Here is an 18,713-nt window from a genome sequence, read left to right on the forward strand (position 1 = left end):
TTATTGAACCGGGAAGTCCGAATCTGTCAATATCTTTCTAACTTTACCTAACCGATATCATGATGTATCATAGATGATTTTAATGTACAGAGTATTACTCTACCCTAAAGTCGGAACCATGCTTGGCCGGTAGGCAGTGCAGGTGTGTAGTAAAACAATGTGGAGGCTTCATACACATCTGGAGAGTGAAATGAAATCTTAATAAATTCCCTACCTGCTGATGTCTGCTGTGAGACCTGGAGATGTCCAGAACTAAGCTGCACGGGCCCTGGAACAAAAAGAACAACATCATTGATAAGGTATAACAAATACACGTATTTATTTACTGTGGTTATTACTGCTGAATGTTGAGTTACAACTAAGGCTGCTCTTCTATAAGCGGAAGGTGAAATATGCTGAGTGGTCAGTGTGAGGAGTACTGTCACTGTTGTGCCAAAGGCAAATGCATTGAAATGATTTGTTTAGATGGATGTTGTTTGTGCATGTTTGAATCTGGTTCCGACTAGAGCCGGCCGGCTCTCACACCAGAGATCCTGTTCATTAGTCATGGATCCTATCAGGGCACTAATAGCACATCACTTTGTGATGTTGAGTCAACACCGATGCTGCTCCAACTGCTTCCCGACATGGACGCTGTCGAACGCCGCGCATCCCGACGCTTTAACGGTTCAAGCCCGAGCACCCGCAGACGTGAACGACCGAGCGTCAATACGACAGGACGAATGTTTGATCCGGACAACTCTCTCTCTGCGGACACGGTCGTTCATGAGCCGGCATGCGATGAAGTCTTACACTTACCGGGGATCCGGAGTCGGCAGCAGCGAGGGATGAGTGTGTGTGCGTGTGTGTGTGTCTCAGGCCGCTCTCTCTACAGGAGGAGGGGCTTATTCTGATTAGGTCTCTGGCCTTTTTTTCAACAAAGCTTTATTTGTATTTCAACACAAAGCACATCATAAACACCTTTTCCAGTTACACCTTTGCTCTTTGCATTCTGTGGCTTCTGTGTAATAAAAAGCAGCACTGAGCAGAATCAGACTGGTCTTTATTAAGAGATTCAAATAACATCCAAATCAGCAACATGAAAACTGAGTGAAATAATTATTTGATAAATTGTAATTCAGACAATTAGAATCAAGACTGAGTGGGAAACTGCAGAGTGTGATGCAACTGATACAAGTGGACGTATAGTTTAATATCAATGAGGGCAACCTCTACCTGAAAGCTGACGAGTTGAGTCAAGAAGGTTATCAGAAGAGAGTCAGTACAAACACGAACACATCATGCAGCTTGGACCCATGTCCCATTGAACAGCTGGAGAGAGGACAGAGAGCTTCTTTGCACATGTTACTGGCCCCCATTGGTTCTCTGGTGGGAAACTTTTATTACAGCTCCAGATGTTCTGTAACTCAAACCAGCTCTGATCCAGATGGAAAGCTGGTGTCTGAGAGTAGAATCTACAGTCATGCTTGCGTCTAGTTTAGGGATCTTTAGAGTTTGAGATAAAACAGACTGACAGACTCCTGCTCTGTAACAGTGCAGCACTCCTCATTCTCTGAATCAGGGGTTCTCAAACTTGTTGAGGCCAGGGACCTCTAATAGAGGAGAACATGTTCTATGGACCCTCTCTTAATCATATTCGTACCACTGAATATGCATGTGCTTACTGCCAGTGGAACTATTTGTATTATAAAACGTTCCAACCTAAATACTTAGAGCTGTTTCATATGATAAACAGAAACACATGTCAATGTAATTCATGATGATCCTTTATTAGTCCCACAGAGAGGGAAACTTTGTGAATATGACAATTCTTTGAAAGCTGGTTTGATTTAAGTCTGTCGTCTCTTTTATGTGAATTGTTTATGTTGTTTTTGACTTTTTGCTGTTTAGTTTTTAAGTCTGTTATCTTAATAAAGGTTAAATAAATAAATGTTATTAAATGTTAAAACCGCTGACCTTTGAACAGAGGGAGATTTCATTTGAATTGCATTTGGACTCAACTTGATTTCTTTTTACATTACATTTATTATGCCAGTCTGGCATAATAAATCCAGACATTTAAACTTATCAGTCTAAAGCTGACCTGCATTAAGTGCGTCAAGTTAAAATTAATGAATTCATTGCTGTGTGTCACAAAACATCAGTGTTTCTATTGGCCCGAAGCAAACGTGGGTGGGAACAATGGACACAATATGCTCGTGTTATTGGTGCAAATGGTCCCCAGCTTTTTAATGGTGATGCACAATTTGATCATTTATAGTAAATTCTTTTGCAGACCCCCTGACAGAGTGCCACAGGCCACACTTTGACAATCACTGCTCTGAATAATGTATGAACACCAACAACCTGCATCTGATCTACAGGATTAGTACCAACCAAGCTGCAGAGACCACTGCTGTCAACAGAGGCAGGTGTGGGACGGCCCCTCCACCTGGAATGGAAACACTTTTGGCTCAGTCAGAGAGTGCATTTTAAAAATGTTACACCTGACAAAGACTTGAATATATTTTTCAGCCACAAAAGTAAAAAAAATGGAAACAGGCCTATACCAGCAATAGAATGTGCAAGGCCACATGGAGGTGCAGGTGTGACAGTGTGGTGAAAGTTGTGTCCCCTCATGTTTGTGATGCAGGAAGGACAGAACAGCCACACAGGACTTTCTCTTCATTCTGGTAGAAAAGTCAATTATTGAGACGAACACTTAGAGAGCAAAACCGCAGCCCAAGTCTCCAAAACTCAAAACATATTTTCTGCTTTGCACCCAATTTGCAATTCAACATGGCACTTTTTGCAACACACTGAACACAGTTCTCTGAGACACAACACTCTTGTTTATCATTTCAGAACACTGAAATTAAAAATGCCACATCCATCAATTGGCCAATACATGTGCCACCTGGCCAAACAGCTAACTGCTTGATTGTCTACACATTAATCAGGATGTAAGCAATATAAAACGCCAAAAGGTGAGTACCTGTTTTCAGCAACAATGGAAGCCAACATAGCAGCGAGAGGCTTGTTTGCAAATACGTGTAAAAGAAATGAAAAAAAACTGTAATTCATGCTTTCTATTCTGTCTCCACAAATGATGTTTCTGTGTTTATGTACTACATTGCTGCTGTTGCCTTTAATTGAACCAGATTCAAGGATATTAATCAATTTCCTGCATTTCTGCATTTTACTGTATTTTATTTCTTACACAGCTTTTTAGTGTTTTAATGACTGTTTTTAATGTTTCTTAATTGTTTTTAAATCTCATTTTTTGCCTTGCGTTTTGATGCTTTTAAACTCTGTTTTTAAAGGTGCTGTATAAATAAAGTTTATTGTTACTATTATTATTGTTATTATTATTATTATTATTGTGAACGACAGCCCCACCGTCTTTTTCTGGCGGAACGGAAGCCATGTTTGTACTTTTCCAGTCCGGACGACTTACTGGGTGCACTCGTTTCGACATCAGATGACAGAGTGGGTGTGCGCGGTCCACCGATGTTCTCGAGACGGTAGGGCATGTTTTTATCTCCCAAAACCTCTCTGAAACGAGCTGAGTGTTGAGACTATCCGCTGGTCAGTGACGGACTTCCTGCATGGAGGTTGTAGGCTTAATCCTCAGTTATCTGTGATATATATTATATATGATATGATCATCAGGGTCCAGCTGATCTGTTGCGCAGTTACAATGAAAGAATAGACTGTTCACAAGTATGTGGAAACACTGTATATCATGATATATAAAAAGCACCAGTGACCACCAATACCAATACAAAGTCTATATACAAGTCAAGTGCCTCTGTAAGATGTAAACTATACAAATAGTTTAAAGAAATACAGAATTCATATGAACTGGATGATTATGTACAGTATGTGTATATACAATACATTTCTATATACAGTATATACAGCGTGCATGGTTCATATCGACAGTGGTGATATTTAAAGAACGGTGCATCGTAAACTGGAAACAATATATGGTAGCAAGTGGATGTGTGGATCATTTAATGCTTTCTGTGTGTAGTGTGTGCATCATTAATGTGCACATGTCATGATCATGGAGACCATGATGCATATTGGTCATCCATGACCCCACCCCTCTGAAGCTCACCAGATATTACCTCTTATTAACGTGTATCCAAGTTATACAAGTGCATGTAGTAGTACATATAGTAGTAAAGTAAATGTCAATTGTATTTGTTATTGTCTTATGTGTGTACACATAAGACAATAACAAATACAATTGATATAGTAGCCTAATAAGAAAAAGTTGAAGTGTGTGTTTTTGTGAGTAAAATAAATAAATAGATATATTATAAGATATTAGTATTTCTAATAAACCTTGCATTAGGTCAGTCACTCTTTTCATTCTATGGTGCTTTGTTTCCATTCCGTCATAATTGTCATAATTATGTTTTATTGATAGAAGTTTTCAGGAACTAAGACTGTTTGTTTAGTTGTGATCGTATACAATCAGTGAATAACACATTTAAGTTAAGGTGTGTCGCTGATGTAACCGGTCAGAACTCAAAGAGGCGACTCGGTCTTAAAATGTTGGAAAGGGACTTAAAAAAGTTCTTGGAAGGTTTTAAATGAAACTTCAATATCCCTGCATACGTATACCCTGTGGTGGCAAAATGAGTAATGATGAAATTATGATTGTTAAATCAGCTATAATTCATTATAAAGCCTCATTTTCAACCATGCATGCCAATGTGAATGTGTTACACACACATTCACTACATAATCTGCACGATTATGGCCAAAATCATAATCGCGATTATTTTGATCAATATTGAGATCACGATTATTTATCACGATTATTCATTCATTTTAGGGACAACATTTTTTTATTGCACTTTCACGTTTAAATGAGCAAGAACACTGCTTCCACTTCCATTGTTGTGCTACATTCTGGCTAATGTACAGGCCTCTGCATCAAAATAAAACGTATACGGTTCTTATTCACCTGAAGCAAAATATAAATAACATTTTTACCCAAAATAAAGGGCTAACTAAAAATAAATATGAGTGTTGCTCACAGTATTTATTGGACACATGTCTTTGGCCAAATGAAATGCGATTGCATCCGTTATTTCAGTGTGTCTTTGGGAGGTGGATGGATACGCTGTCGCGCTGTGCAGGGTCGCTGTTATGGTTTTCTGGGTTGACAGTGGACATGGACGTAGATTCAGTGAGGTAACGTTAGCTTTGGCCTTAATGCATTCGTCGTCGTGGTGGTTTTTCAGGTGGTTGAACAAGGTAGTTGTATTGCTATGCGGTGCAGACACAACTCTAACGCACTCTGTGCATATGATTTGTTCTTGGTTAACATCACTTGGCCTAAATCCAAAAAACTTCCAGACAAAGGATGATGATCCTTTTCGAGGGGCTAGCTCCTCGCCTTCTGCTCCTGACATTTGATTTAGCTTTCACAGGACACCCGTGACCGTCTGCTCTCTGTTCTGTTGTCTGTCTCTCTACTCTTCTACTAATAGCGGAGTCGACTGCAGACAGAACTTTCTTTGAGGCTGGCGCTGCAGGGTGCGCGCATGACACCTCCCAACTCGTTCGCCCCCTGGTGGTTGGCTGACTGTTAGGAAGCGCTTGATTTGATGTGTAACAGAGCACGCATTTTAAACGTCAATATCGCTGACGATCATGCTCATTTAATCGTGGCAGCCAAAATCGTGATCGCGATTAAAATTCGATTAATCGTGCAGCCCTATATTCAGCACAAGAGTTAGATAAAACTACAGAACTCAGCCACTGGATCCTTGAATCATTGACGGCCAGCCGTCCTCAGGTTCGTCTCCCCTACTCAGCCTCTCGTGACTCATTTTAAGTTGCTGATACTCACCTATACCAGGCACAGCCTGTTGCGCTCAGACAATGAATTTTGAACAATTTAGACTTTCTTTCCATGTTCGGTATGTAGTTTAGGTAATATTGATAGATTTAAGTAAAGTAAACAGCCATCACCTGTCTGTTTCATGTTTAGGAGGGGAGAGAGGACACCAACTCTATTTAAAACCCCACACTGTCAGAGTCAGTGTAATGTGAGCCCCCCTCTCCACAGAAGGCTTTCGTTTTTTAGAGACCACTACCCGAGTTCTAAAAATATCTAATGTTTTTGGGTTGATGATCCTCCTCAACAACAGTGAGGATGTAGGCTTCTCCATGTATCTCTGGAAGTAATGATCAGAAGGTCAGTACATTTGGACTGGATGTTCACAGATAGTCATTGTATACAGTAAAGCAAATATTGTATCAATACCCTTGTCCACCTTGGAAAATTATACACTTAAACACACATGATTTATAGGCAGGATGGGACGTTATCCCTTTTTTAGAAGTTCATATTTTATTATTTTCATATTTGGAGTAGATCCAATATGAAAGTTATGAAAAAACATGGTTTCCTTTTTTCTACCTTTTAGGGGCCTTAGTTGTACTCCTCATCCAAACTTGTCCAACATCAATAGATGCATGTTCTTGTTTTTGCATAATGCTGTAATTTGTTGAGTTCAGAACCTCTATACTGTGGAAGACCGCTGGTCTCCCGCTGCTGCTTGCCAAAAAAGTCAGCTGGATCCGGTTTATAATCAAAAAAGTATTTAATAATTAACAGAGGCTAAAACAGTTCCAAACTGAATTACTCTATCGATAGTAAATGTTTCATGAAACAGAGATCAAACTAATTCCCCTGCAGAAGTCAGAAGTCCTTGAATGATCTGGCTCTTTATGAAACAATGTCTCTTGCCAGTTCGAAAGTTCAAATGTCCAGTATCAGCTTCAGTGATTGGCCAAAATCCATTAGTCCCCTCCTGGTTTTGGAAAGGACAGTACGTCCTTCCTGCTGACCACTTCCTGTTGACTCGGTGCTGCCGATTCTCTGCTTGCTCTGAAAAGCCTCACTCAGAAAACCCTTTCTGGCCCTTATGACTATTCTTTACAGTGTTGGATACATACAGTGACTATACTTTTTAGTTTAATACATTCAATGGTTATGCTTTTATGGTTTAACACTTCTATAAGTAAATTTACTGTAACATATAATATCCTCCATAAGTAAACATATAATACATTCCATAGGTAAATATATTGTGACATTTAACATATTGTGACATTTTTATTCACCACTAGGGGTGCTATTAATCATACTAACAATGCTTTTAATACTTCAATTCCTCACAGATGCCAGTAATAGTTAGTCCATTAACTTTGTTTTGTACACATGCTAAAGGAAAACACAAAATGTTACTTAAAAATATTCCTGTGGTGGCTTCTTTAACTACAACTGCTTTGCTTGGTATTTTTCTCATACATTGCACAAAATGCAAAAAAATGCAATGAACAAGGACGAGGAGATGAAGAAATTGCTCAACCTTCTGTCAGGAGAAATTGCAGCTGTCTCTAAGCAGCAGAAAATAATAATGGATTTGATGGAGGAAGTCAAGGAGTTGAAAAGACAAAATGCTGAGAGTGTAAGAAGATGTCTCTCTTGCCTGCATGAACCACATTAATGTCAGCCAGTTGGAGACCAGACACTCAAACGCCACAACGTTTTTTGGAGAGTCTGCCAAGCCCGAAGCCTGGATTCCCTGGAGCAACGGGTGATTCCCTTCTTCCACACCAAAGGCATATCTTTGGACAACAACAGCATTTAGGCATGCGATCCTCTAGCTCGGAAAAACTAAATCAGAAAAACAGCCGAAATATTTTGCTTTGTGAACAGAAAACAAAAACAATCACTGCTCCAGCAGGGGGGGGGAACTGAAAGGAACCAAAGTGTAGACCTTAATTCCAACCTCTGGTTCTGAAAAGTGAAGCCACGTGCCTTCAACCTGCATTCTTTCTAATGTCCACCAGGGGGCGACTCCTCTGGTTGTTTCGACGTCTATGAGAAAATGACTCTACTTCTGTCTTGATTAATTACCTCAGTAAACATTTTAAACATGAGTTTATGGTCTCAATCTATAGTTTCAAGTCTTCTTCAATACAGCATGATGTTCATTTAGTAAACTATGGTCTCCAAAACGCCCTTTAAAGACTGAATTGACTCAAAATCTAGATAACATAAGCACACACAATGAAGAAGAATGCATAGAACAAAAAAGACAATACATCGGATTTTGCTGCATTCATTTTGATACCTAAAAGAACCCCATGTCCATTGTGGCGGTTCTAGAGCATTTCACATGGGGGGGGGCCAGGCTGGGGCCACATGTGATGTGAAAGAATGTTAAGCACAACTATTACATAGTTGGTTTGATCCCTGGTCCCTGTAGTCTACGTGTAAATAGTAAGTGGGCTGTAGTTTCTCTCTTTTCTAGTCTTCTGACCACTCAAAGCTCTTTAACACTACATGTCATCATTCACCCATTCATACACTGATGACAGGAGCTACCATGTAATGTGCCACCTGTCCACCAGGACTATCTAACATTCATACTCATTCACAGCCTCTGGGGTTAAGTGTCTTGCCCAAAGACACATCGACATGGACTAGCGGAGCCGGGGATCAAACCGCCGATCCTCTGATTAAAGGATCACCTTGTATGTCATATTACATACAACAATATGGCAGCCTCTGCCACCAGTGTGTGAGTGGGTGACTGCTGTGTTGTAAAGCACTTGAGTGGTAGAAGAGTACAACCAACAATACAAATATAACAATAAACACAATACTACTAATTCAGTGCTAATGTACATTTGATCATTTCCATGAATGCTTACAATTGTCCCTCTCTGGGGACCAACCAGTTGTACTTCTCATTCATAAATTAACCTGCAGGAATTGAGTTGATTGTGTGTCTGTACTTTGTGTGTCCAGTCTCTCCAGGAGGAGCTCTACTCTTCCATACCATGAATGATCAGCCATGAACCAGATCACTTTTCATCATGATACTGTGCTGTCAGATGTTCACATGCTGCTGCCCAATGCACGCCGCCTTATGACCCGCCTCAACTCTGTTGGACAGCCAGGTGTGTATGATTACATTTTTAGCTTTACAGCCTGTACAGTGTTGTCTAATGCACATGTTGTAGACAGATAAGTCAAATCATGTGGCAGTCAAGAAAAGGTTAACAGCACGCTGTTAGCACTGAGTTTGTTAGAACGACGATTCAGTCATGAACCTTCATCAGGCATTGAAGTTACAATATGAAACATCTATCTCCATACTAAAGGCCATTGCGTCATCTCATTTTCAGATGTTTAAGTTTCCCAGTTAAACTTTCATCTATATCATTTATCATATATCACTTATAGTTTTGGATATGATGATTTGTCAAATAGTCGATCAAAAGACTACATTTTCATTTAGTCATATTTTAGAGAAAGAAATGTCTAGAGTCTCAGCTTCTCCAATGTGACGATTTTGTTCTTTTTTCTGTTTAACATCATTGCAAACTGAATATCTTTGACTTTTAGCATACGTTTCGTATGTGACGCAAGTTAAGTACTTTGCGTTACCTACTTGTGTTACTTAAAAGAAGTTAATGATGATGATGATTTTTGGTTTCGCAAAGGACATGAACAGCGGCCTCCGGGATGAAAGTCTTTGTTTGTTCGATCCATCCATCCACCTCTTCCTCCTCTCACATTGTCTTTGTTGCTCTTTAAATATCGACTCGGACTTGATATCAGCAGATCTCAAAGTACTTGGGTCAGGATTGAGTCACAAAAACAACTTAAACAAACAATATTTCCTGAATGAGATTCCACCCCCCCACTGGGTGGATAATTGAAGAGCCTGAAGATTTAGTTTGTTAATAAGATTGACAGAGGTGGGTTGACTTGCGAACGTAATCAAATGTCTCTCCCCGTTCCACTAAACACAAGGGATGCACTGATCAGACTTTTCCAGCCCTGATACGATCCCTGGGCTCTGGGTTTCAGCCGATACAGAATAGCGATCCGATACCAGTGTTTGATTAATAAGCTGTATACCTCCCTGTGTGGAAGAGACTGGGATCATTCTTTGATGTGTAATGACACATCAGGCATGACTTAAACATGGCCTTCCTAACTAAAACAAAATGTAACAAATAAATACATATATATATACTTAATTGTTATTTATTGAAATCATGGAATCTGATACCAGATCAGCCCTTTGTCACATATACGTACCTAAGTCACTATGGGACCGATATCCGATATCGGTGCATCTGTACTTCAGGCAGCTGGCTGGTGACCCTCTCACAGCAGTGTGACCACGGGGCCCTCCCAGTCTTGAATTCTTAGTATTTGACTTAATCCCGTCTGTAAATAAGCTGGTGACTTTAGATGGGAAGATAATGACTGCTGTCATGAGCAAAAGTATAGCAAACTCACGAACAGACCTCCAGTTGTTTCTCTTCAGGTTCTGCTCGACAGTGTGCAGGATTTCTTATCAGTTTACAGTATTTGGGGTATATGCACAGGTCACCCTTCACATATACGTGATATAAATATACGTTATATGTATATATGTATATATATATTTGATTAAAGACCAAGAATGATAAAAATCAATTTGTGTTGTCCTGGTATATATCAAATGTTCAATGTCACTGTTCCACTTCATGTGTTCATTTCGTCCTCTCACTTTCTACCGTTGTCGTGTTCATCCGTCCAGTCTTCCTCTCTAAATTCAGGATCCTGTCAGACAGTGAAAAGCACGACAGCAGTGAGCCAGGGAAAGGTTTAAAGGAGACGGAGCAAAAAAATGAACCAAGGGAAAACGGGGATAAAGACACTCAAGTCACACAAGGAAAAGATGGAGAGGAAGGCGGGGCAGGAAATGTGGAACCATTTCTGGATGTGGACGGAGACCTTGACATCAAGCACCGGTACGTTTAGTCAACAGTTAAAACATGGGGGGCTGTTCCAGTGTGAGTGCACTGTCATGGTCTAAAACCAGACCAGAACCAGTAGTTCACTCCTTTATACTTCAGCTCTGTAAAACCTGTCAGAATTATTTGGTACAAAAGTTCTATTTTCGTAATTTTTTTAGTGATGGTGTGTGTTTTGTAATTCAGCGGTGCACTGCCAGTACAGATAGGAATGAAAGCTTTGGTAGATACACACGTGGACAAAACTGTTGGTACCCTTCCGTTAAAGAAAGAAAAACCCACGATGGTCACTGAAATAACTTGAAACTGACAAAAGTAATAATAAATAAATGTACTGAAAATGAACTAATGAAAATCAGACATTGCTTTTGAATTGTGGTTCAACAGAATAATTAAAAAAACCAAACTAATGAAAATGGCCTGGACAAAAATGATGGTACCCTTAACTTAATATTTTGTTGCACAACCTTTTGACGCAATCACTGCAATCAAGTGATATCTGTAACTCTCAATGAGACGTCTGCACCTTTCAACATGTATTGTGGCCCACTCACAGATTCAAGACAGCCTGTGCTAGATGCAGCAAAGCAGCCCCAGAACATAACCGAGCCTCCTCCATGTTTCACAGTAAAAAGTTAAAGTTAAAGGATTTTATTGTCATATACACATATACAAAATTTGACCTCTGCATTTAACCCATCCCTAGCTTATTGGGAGCAGTGGGCTGCTGAGAAGCACCCGGGGAGCAGTTAGGGGTTCAGTGTCTTGCTCAGGGACACCTCAGCATAGGACACGTAGCAGCCCAAGGATCGAACCGCTGACCTTGCGGACAACCCTCTCTACCCATTGAGCCGTGGCCGCCCCGAGCTGATGTGACTTGTCAAAAAGCTCCAGTTTTGTCTCATCTGTCTAAAGGACATTCTCCCAGAAGCTTTGTGGCTTGTCATCAATAGGCATTTTGGAAAATTCCAGTTTAAAAACTGGAGCTTTTTGGCAAGTCACATCAGCTCTATTTTCACAGATGCAAAAATGAAGCATACAAGGAAAAGAACACTGTACCTACTGTGAAACATGGAGGAGGCTCGGTTATGTTCTGGGGCTGCTTTGCTGCATCTGGCACAGGGTGTCTTGAATCTGTGCAGGGTACAATGAAATCTCAAGACTACCAAGGCATTCTGGAGCGCAATGTGCTGCCCAGTGTCAGAAAGCTTGGTCTCAGTCGCAGGTCACGGGTCCTCCAACAGGTAAAGACCCAAAACACTGCTAAAAACACCCAAGAATGGCTAAGAGCAAAACATTGGACTCTTCTGAAGTGGCCTTCTATAAGCCCTGATCTAAATCTTATTGAACATCTGTGGAAGGAGCTGAAACATGCAGTCTGGAGAAGGCACCCTTCAAACCTCAGACAGTTTGCTCACGAGGAGTGGGCCACAATACCTGTTGAAAGGTGCAGAAGTCTCACTGAGAGTTACAGAAATCGCTTGATTGCAGTGATTGCCTCAAAAGGTCGTGCAACAAAATATTAAGTTAAGTTTCTTTCTTTAATGGAAGGGTACCAACAGTTTTGTCCACCTGTGTATCTTGCTGTCTTCCATAGATGCATTTCATACTATTCTTACGACTCCATAGACCGAGGAAGAACCCCAACGAGGAGAGTGGCCGAGATCTGGTCTGTCCCATCATTCTCAAACAGTCTAACTCTGCACTGGAAGAAGAAGACGAGTATACAGATGATAAAGACATTATAAAGATTGGTAAGAAGAACCTCCATTTTATTTATGTTTTTATAATTTCAGATGATGATCATCATCATGGTTATCATGAATGTCACGCAAAAGCAAATCTGTGTTTGACTCTAACATATCATATATATACATATATCAACCGCAACCCTTGAGGTGCCTAGATGCAGGATACCAGGGACAGGCGTGATGTGTTCCATGATGTAACTTTACACTTGCTGTTAGAACACGGTGTCTCTCTCTCTGTGGCCCAGTTCTCTGCCATCATTATGGTTGTTGTTGAATTATTCCTCCATCAGTTTGACCTGACGTTACATTTCATTTTGAATTAATCAAAGTGACGCATGACTCCCATCATGCGGGGCATTCAGTGGGTGTGAGGCAGACATCCACATTTTCATATTTGAATATCTTTTTTTAGAATATTGGTTGACATTCCTTGTTGGAATCATGTCCATGTTACAGCACACACACTAAAAGCGAATCACGAGGCTCCCATTCATCAATGGGAAGCAAACAGTCGCCTGCGTGGGAATGAGAGAATCTAGGGAGAGTTTAATATTCTTTGAATGAACGTCATGTTCATGAGCCGATAACCAATCAGATTAGGGCATATGTACATCTCCAGGTCGGGTTCCACAGCTAAACACAGAAAGTCACTATGGCAGTTTCATGTTTACTGAATGGTTTGATCCTTCTCCCCCAGTACACCAGTAATAACAGGAAACGTCTGGAGCTGCCTGTGATTTACCCTTTTCATTTAAAACACTGGGAATGTGATCATTAAATAAATATAGTGTATATAGGTAAATATAGTGCACGATATAATAACTACGGAGTGTTTAATGTATGAATCCAATCCATTTACAGAGCACACTATGGCCACGACCCTGGAGGACGTTGGCAAACAGGTCAGTACAATTGAGTGAACTCTGTTGTCTGTGGCTGCTCCCCCTCACCGAGTCCCCAAACAACAGGTGGCTTTGAGAGGCGACTGTTTCACCTGTCGTCGAATATGAAGCTATGATGCATATTCTTGAAAAATGCCATCATATGTGCCTGAAACTTTTTCAAAGGCCACAGTCAGTTACATTCCGATGCTTATGTGATGTCCTAAATGCAAAACATCCAGAGGTTTATTTACTGAGGATTTGTGTTTGGGTTAAAGGAACACTGCGTAACATTTAGAGGTATCTGTTAACAGAAATGGAATATGATATTAAGTATGTTTTCTATAGTGTATCATCACCTGAAAATACGAATAATTGTGTTTCCGTTACCTTTTAAATGAGCCGTTTATATCTACAAATGGAGCGGGTTCTCTTCTTGGAGCTGGCTGCCCTGTTTCTACAGTAGCCTAGAACGGACAAATCTAACACTGACTCTAGACAGGGACATTTGCCTTACTTCTCCTTGGCACATGGGAGATGTTTTAGTTGGTTGCAATCTCACCACTAGATGGTGCCAAACGTACACACTGCTCCTTTAAGGCAACATGTAACATAGGGTGTGGTGAAGACTTTAAAATGAGCTATGAGTTTCATTCAAATGTGGCACTGATGAAGGTACCACCTGCCCATCAGGACTCTATCTCACATTCATACACCGTAGGCACAGCTACGGGAGCAACTTGGGGTTAAGTGTCTTGCCCAAGGACACATCGACCAATCAGAGGATCGAACCACCGATCCTCTGATTGAAGGACGACCCACCGAGCCACAGTCGCACAAAGTAACCTTGTAACTCAGTCAATCGTGTCGAACTAAATGAACAGCCAGTTCAGACTGCGCTACTCAAACCAACCACCACGTGCACATGACACATTCCTCTCCCTGCAACATATGCTGTTTATAACACACTCTTCAATCATGGTGATGCTTAAGCCATTAGTGCTCTGCTCCCTCTTTGGCTGCCACTCTGCTCTGAGGAGGTTTTGGGGAGGTTTAGGTTTACGTGCACTGGATGCGCTTTCCCTGCATCTACATCACCAGAAAGACCATGAGTAACCTTCTACAATGATTTATGCTGTCCTGCCAACTGAATTTGTTGCTGTTTTATATACACTTGTATTGCAATAAGATCATGAATCACAAAATGTCCATTATAGGGAACAAGAACATCCGGTTATTTACCTACTATCGCAACAATAGCAACTGCTGTAGCTCAGAAGGTAGAGCCACTTGTCCCCTAATGTAGCATGGACCACTACATCCATAATGGTGTATGTGTAGATCTAAATCATGGTGAAACACGTCATGCTGAAGTGTGATTGTGTAAGTGGTGGTTATATTTTGAAGGTATTAAAGCACCGTGTCTTTTTGCTCACATCAGGTGTGGCTTGGGGCGTTCCTCTTGGCTGACTTCATCCTCTCTAAACCGCACATGTTCAGAGGAGCTACAGTCCTAGAGCTGGGAGCAGGAACAGGCTTAACCAGCATCGTCATGGCAACCATAGCCAAAACACTGTACTGCACAGGTATAATGGCATCAAGCAAGTTATCCTACTTAAAACTGAAAACACCTTACTGTATCAGCTACTGTAAGTTTCTTTGAATATAACATGTAACATTCTGTGGATACAACTGAATCAACGTGAGCATTGATGGTCTTAGTCAAAGGTCCACTTCTGAAGCTGGCTCAGGTGTCATCAGGTTCTATGTGCTGGGATTATTTGTTAACATACTGATCTCTACGTCCACAATGAACTTCCTTTTTTCAGTTCATTCACAGAGCCCTCCGTTTTTAATTCAGATATTGCCTTGAAGCCAATGACTATATTCATGTCTTTGAATGAATACATGCTGTAGCCTGATCATATTTTGGGTACTAATAGAAGAAATTCCACATTTTTCATATTCGTATTTAAAATCAAGTCAGGTTTCCCCTGTGAGTCTGCTCCCCACTTAGTCAGTGCTCCCAGCATCAGAGATGGACGCATCCTTTAGCGACTGCATGCGGCGCACCCGGCTCCAATGGGCACTATGCACGTAACGAGCATATATTAACGCTCGGCCCCAATAAGTTGAAAACTAGCGCTAGAGCGGAACCTAGTGTGTCGATCTCCAGTTCCGAGGGGCTCTGACCAAGCAGCGATATTAGACGAGTTGGGAGTGAGAATGAGTTGCTCTGCATCATATGCCAATCAGCCTTTCTCCGACTTATTCCATCATCAATAATCAATGCTACACATTATACCGACATAAGAAAGGGGAGGTAAAAAACAAAAAGACAACATCTTTGGACAGTGGAGCGATGAGGAGCTGAATAGCAGCCCCTGTAGATCTAGTGAACCTTACATGGCGTTTGGAATGACAGAGCAAAGCTCTTCTCAAGGTGACAAAAACAACATCAGCTCACGTGGACATCTTCCTGTTTGTGTTTTGTTGCTGAAATACCAGATTTTGTTTCACAGATGTGGGAGAAGACCTTCTCAGCATGTGCAAGAAGAATGTGACATTAAATCAACACATAATAGAGCCTGCAGGTGAGATAACAGCATGGTTACTGCTGCTGTACATCTAACATATACAACTACATCCTGTTCTTTTCATCCAGCAGTGAAGAGTTTCCCCAAACTAACGAATTGTATGAATATTTCTGTTCGAGAATAAAAACTAAACATTATAGAGTAATTAAAGGCACTTCTTGTTTGTCTGTATACTTGTGCACTGTCAGAATTATTTATCTTATAAATGATTCCGTTGATGAGAAAATCCACTAGAAGAGAAGAAGGAGCGAGTGCCCCTCAAACATAATTAATTAGAGCTTTATCAGCTTTTAATAAAGTACTATTGCAGCCTGTGAGAAAACCCGAAAAATGCCCCAGAGGAGCTGCTCACTGTTACTAATCACAGTGTGTTTGGCTGGGCAGCTTCCAAACGTGTAACTGAAAGAAGAGCAACACTCTTTATAGCAAAGCTTTGGAAACAATAAACCAAAGCTAGTTATAAGCACTCATAATGCTTTTATAATGTATTATTGTCCCTTTTATAATGCATTACAATGCATCATAACTAAATGCATTATAATGCATTCAATCACATAATGTACGATAACAATGATTATATTTCATTGTAAAATAATATAATGTATTGCAGCTATGGGAGTTATAATACACTATGATCCTTGCAAAACAAGATGCCAGTGAGTGACTAGCTATTCTTATTCTTATTTTCATATAGTTTGATGTGAATATTGTTATGAAGCATTATCAATATTTATGGATGTTTACAACTATAATTTGACAGTGTTATCAGCAGATGTCTCTGCATGTTGTATGTTTATAATACACATGGAGACAGAGAAAGGGCTACCACATGTATGTATTCCATTTGCTATTTATTTAATTCACAGTAGTGAAAGATGCATTTACCTGCATAATAGTGATTATTTATATGTTTATAATTAATGTATTATTCATCAGGTGGTGAAGTGAGAGTGAGACAGTTGGATTGGCTCCAGTATGACCTTTGTACAGGTAACACACACTCTTCTTTTTCAAACCAATCTTCTAACCTAGAATCACATCATTGATCAAGCATTCACCAATAAGACGGCTCAGTGCTGCAGGTTTTTGTGAATTTGCAGGCACAATCTGGATTACTGTGTGTTGGCCACACAAAAACACAAACGGCATTTATGAACACCATGACATTCCCAAAAGGTACAATAGCTTTTTTTTTATAGCAGTTCAGGAATGGTTGTGACAGTTTGTTGAATTTTTAATGAAGCCCATGACGTCATCATCTCATCCACCCAGCTGCTATGTGCAGGAGGATGCCTGGATTTCTTATTGTATAGAAGCCTTGCAGCCGACCTCTCATCGGCTTCAAACGTGTTCCAGATTCAAGCCCACTCTCAAACCTGAACATGCCCTCTATATGCTGTGCAGTGGGATGTGATGACAAGAAAGGAGACCTGAATACTTTATTCTACAGACTATTACTGTCTGTGTCTATGTTACCTAAAGACGCAAACAGACGACAGAAATGGTTTGCAGCAATTTAAAGGACAAAGTGGACACCGACCGAAAGCACTCGTCTGTGCAGTTCACATTTTGTCTCGGGTTGGAATATAATGTAGCGAGCTAACTTTAGCTAACCTAATTGTTAGCCTGCTAAATCAGACAAAAACCAAGCAACTAAATGTGCACACAGCAAAAACACAGATTCCAACTTGTACATTCATTCATAGTTCAGGAGGTATTAAATAAATGAAGTCATGCTCTTTTATGGACCCTGACCATTAGCATTACAAACGTTTTCCCTGATTCCAATCACAATTCTTTTCATTTTTTTTTTATCTATCACTTATGTTTTTTGGATGTTGGCACAATTACTCCAACTTTCCTACAAATGACCATGACAGTAAGATTTACTGGCAATGAGAAACCATGGAATAACACCAACCCTATCCTTCCTGAGAGCCTTAAACAAATATATAGAGCCAGACTATTCTTATCCTAAATGTAAACTAATAATGTAAAGACCACTTTTGTTTACTAATACTTTTCATTTTCCATTGATATTCATGTATTTTATTCATAAAGTTGAAACCCATAATATTTCAATCTTTTAATGCTGATTCCAGAGTGATACTTGCTGTATATACACATAGCAGCAGAAGATGTGCAACGTTGAGTAAATAATATGTATCTGGTCAGTAGGCTAAACAAGTGTAGCCTACTGACTTTTACACCTTATTTATACAAAAACAAACACCATCTGACCACCGAAAACGTCTTCTTTCCATTTGTCTAATCTTTGTAGATGCTGATGTGGAATTTAGTTGGACAGAGGAGGAAGTTGCAGATTTGTATGACAACACCAAGATCATCATTGCTGCTGATGGTAGGTTATTGAGCTGATCAAAGTAAAGATATGCTGCACAACTCTTCTCCAGTACACAATACTTCATTCTAAAGAACCATGCCAATGAAGGGCGCAACAGTTAAGTAGCACTCTTTGATTTATTGAGTGTGAAGTGGTCTTTCAATTGTTCTATACCCCTGACAGGCATCAGGAAATTCAATAAATGGACTTTATACATCGCCTTTCTATCACCTGCCCATCAGGATCTGAACTAATGCTCACTCACACAGCCTGTGACTCGCGCAGCCTTTGACTCGCGCAGCCTGTG

At 40.3% G+C, this 18,713-nt stretch overlaps 2 protein-coding genes across 4 annotated transcripts in view; one reads left to right on the top strand and one right to left on the bottom strand.

Annotated features, from left to right (window-relative positions):
• Positions 1–885, bottom strand: part of abat (4-aminobutyrate aminotransferase) — a 28,337-nt gene extending 27,452 nt beyond the window's left edge. For both annotated transcript variants that reach the window (XM_031871093.1, XM_031871092.1), the window contains exons 1-2: positions 799–885; positions 215–268 (exon numbers count right to left, since the gene is read on the bottom strand). The gene's annotated coding sequence lies outside the window, so the exon portion shown is untranslated. The remainder of the gene's footprint in view (positions 1–214; positions 269–798) is intronic.
• A 2,540-nt stretch (positions 886–3,425) lies between these two features.
• Positions 3,426–18,713, top strand: part of mettl22 (methyltransferase 22, Kin17 lysine) — a 20,181-nt gene continuing 4,893 nt past the window's right edge. The window contains exons 1-9 of one of the 2 annotated variants that reach the window (XM_031871098.1): positions 3,426–3,503; positions 8,828–8,979; positions 10,617–10,830; positions 12,463–12,587; positions 13,446–13,486; positions 14,907–15,051; positions 15,988–16,059; positions 16,999–17,052; positions 18,344–18,424. In XM_031871098.1, coding sequence (XP_031726958.1) covers positions 8,874–8,979; positions 10,617–10,830; positions 12,463–12,587; positions 13,446–13,486; positions 14,907–15,051; positions 15,988–16,059; positions 16,999–17,052; positions 18,344–18,424 — 838 coding nt within the window. In that variant the 5' untranslated portion in view covers positions 3,426–3,503; positions 8,828–8,873. The other variant, XM_031871099.1, reaches the window with a different exon arrangement.

Source organism: Anarrhichthys ocellatus, unplaced genomic scaffold (assembly GCF_004355925.1).
Source record: "Anarrhichthys ocellatus isolate YVR2014 unplaced genomic scaffold, GSC_Weel_1.0 scaffold56, whole genome shotgun sequence".
NCBI classification, from domain to species: domain Eukaryota; kingdom Metazoa; phylum Chordata; class Actinopteri; order Perciformes; family Anarhichadidae; genus Anarrhichthys; species Anarrhichthys ocellatus.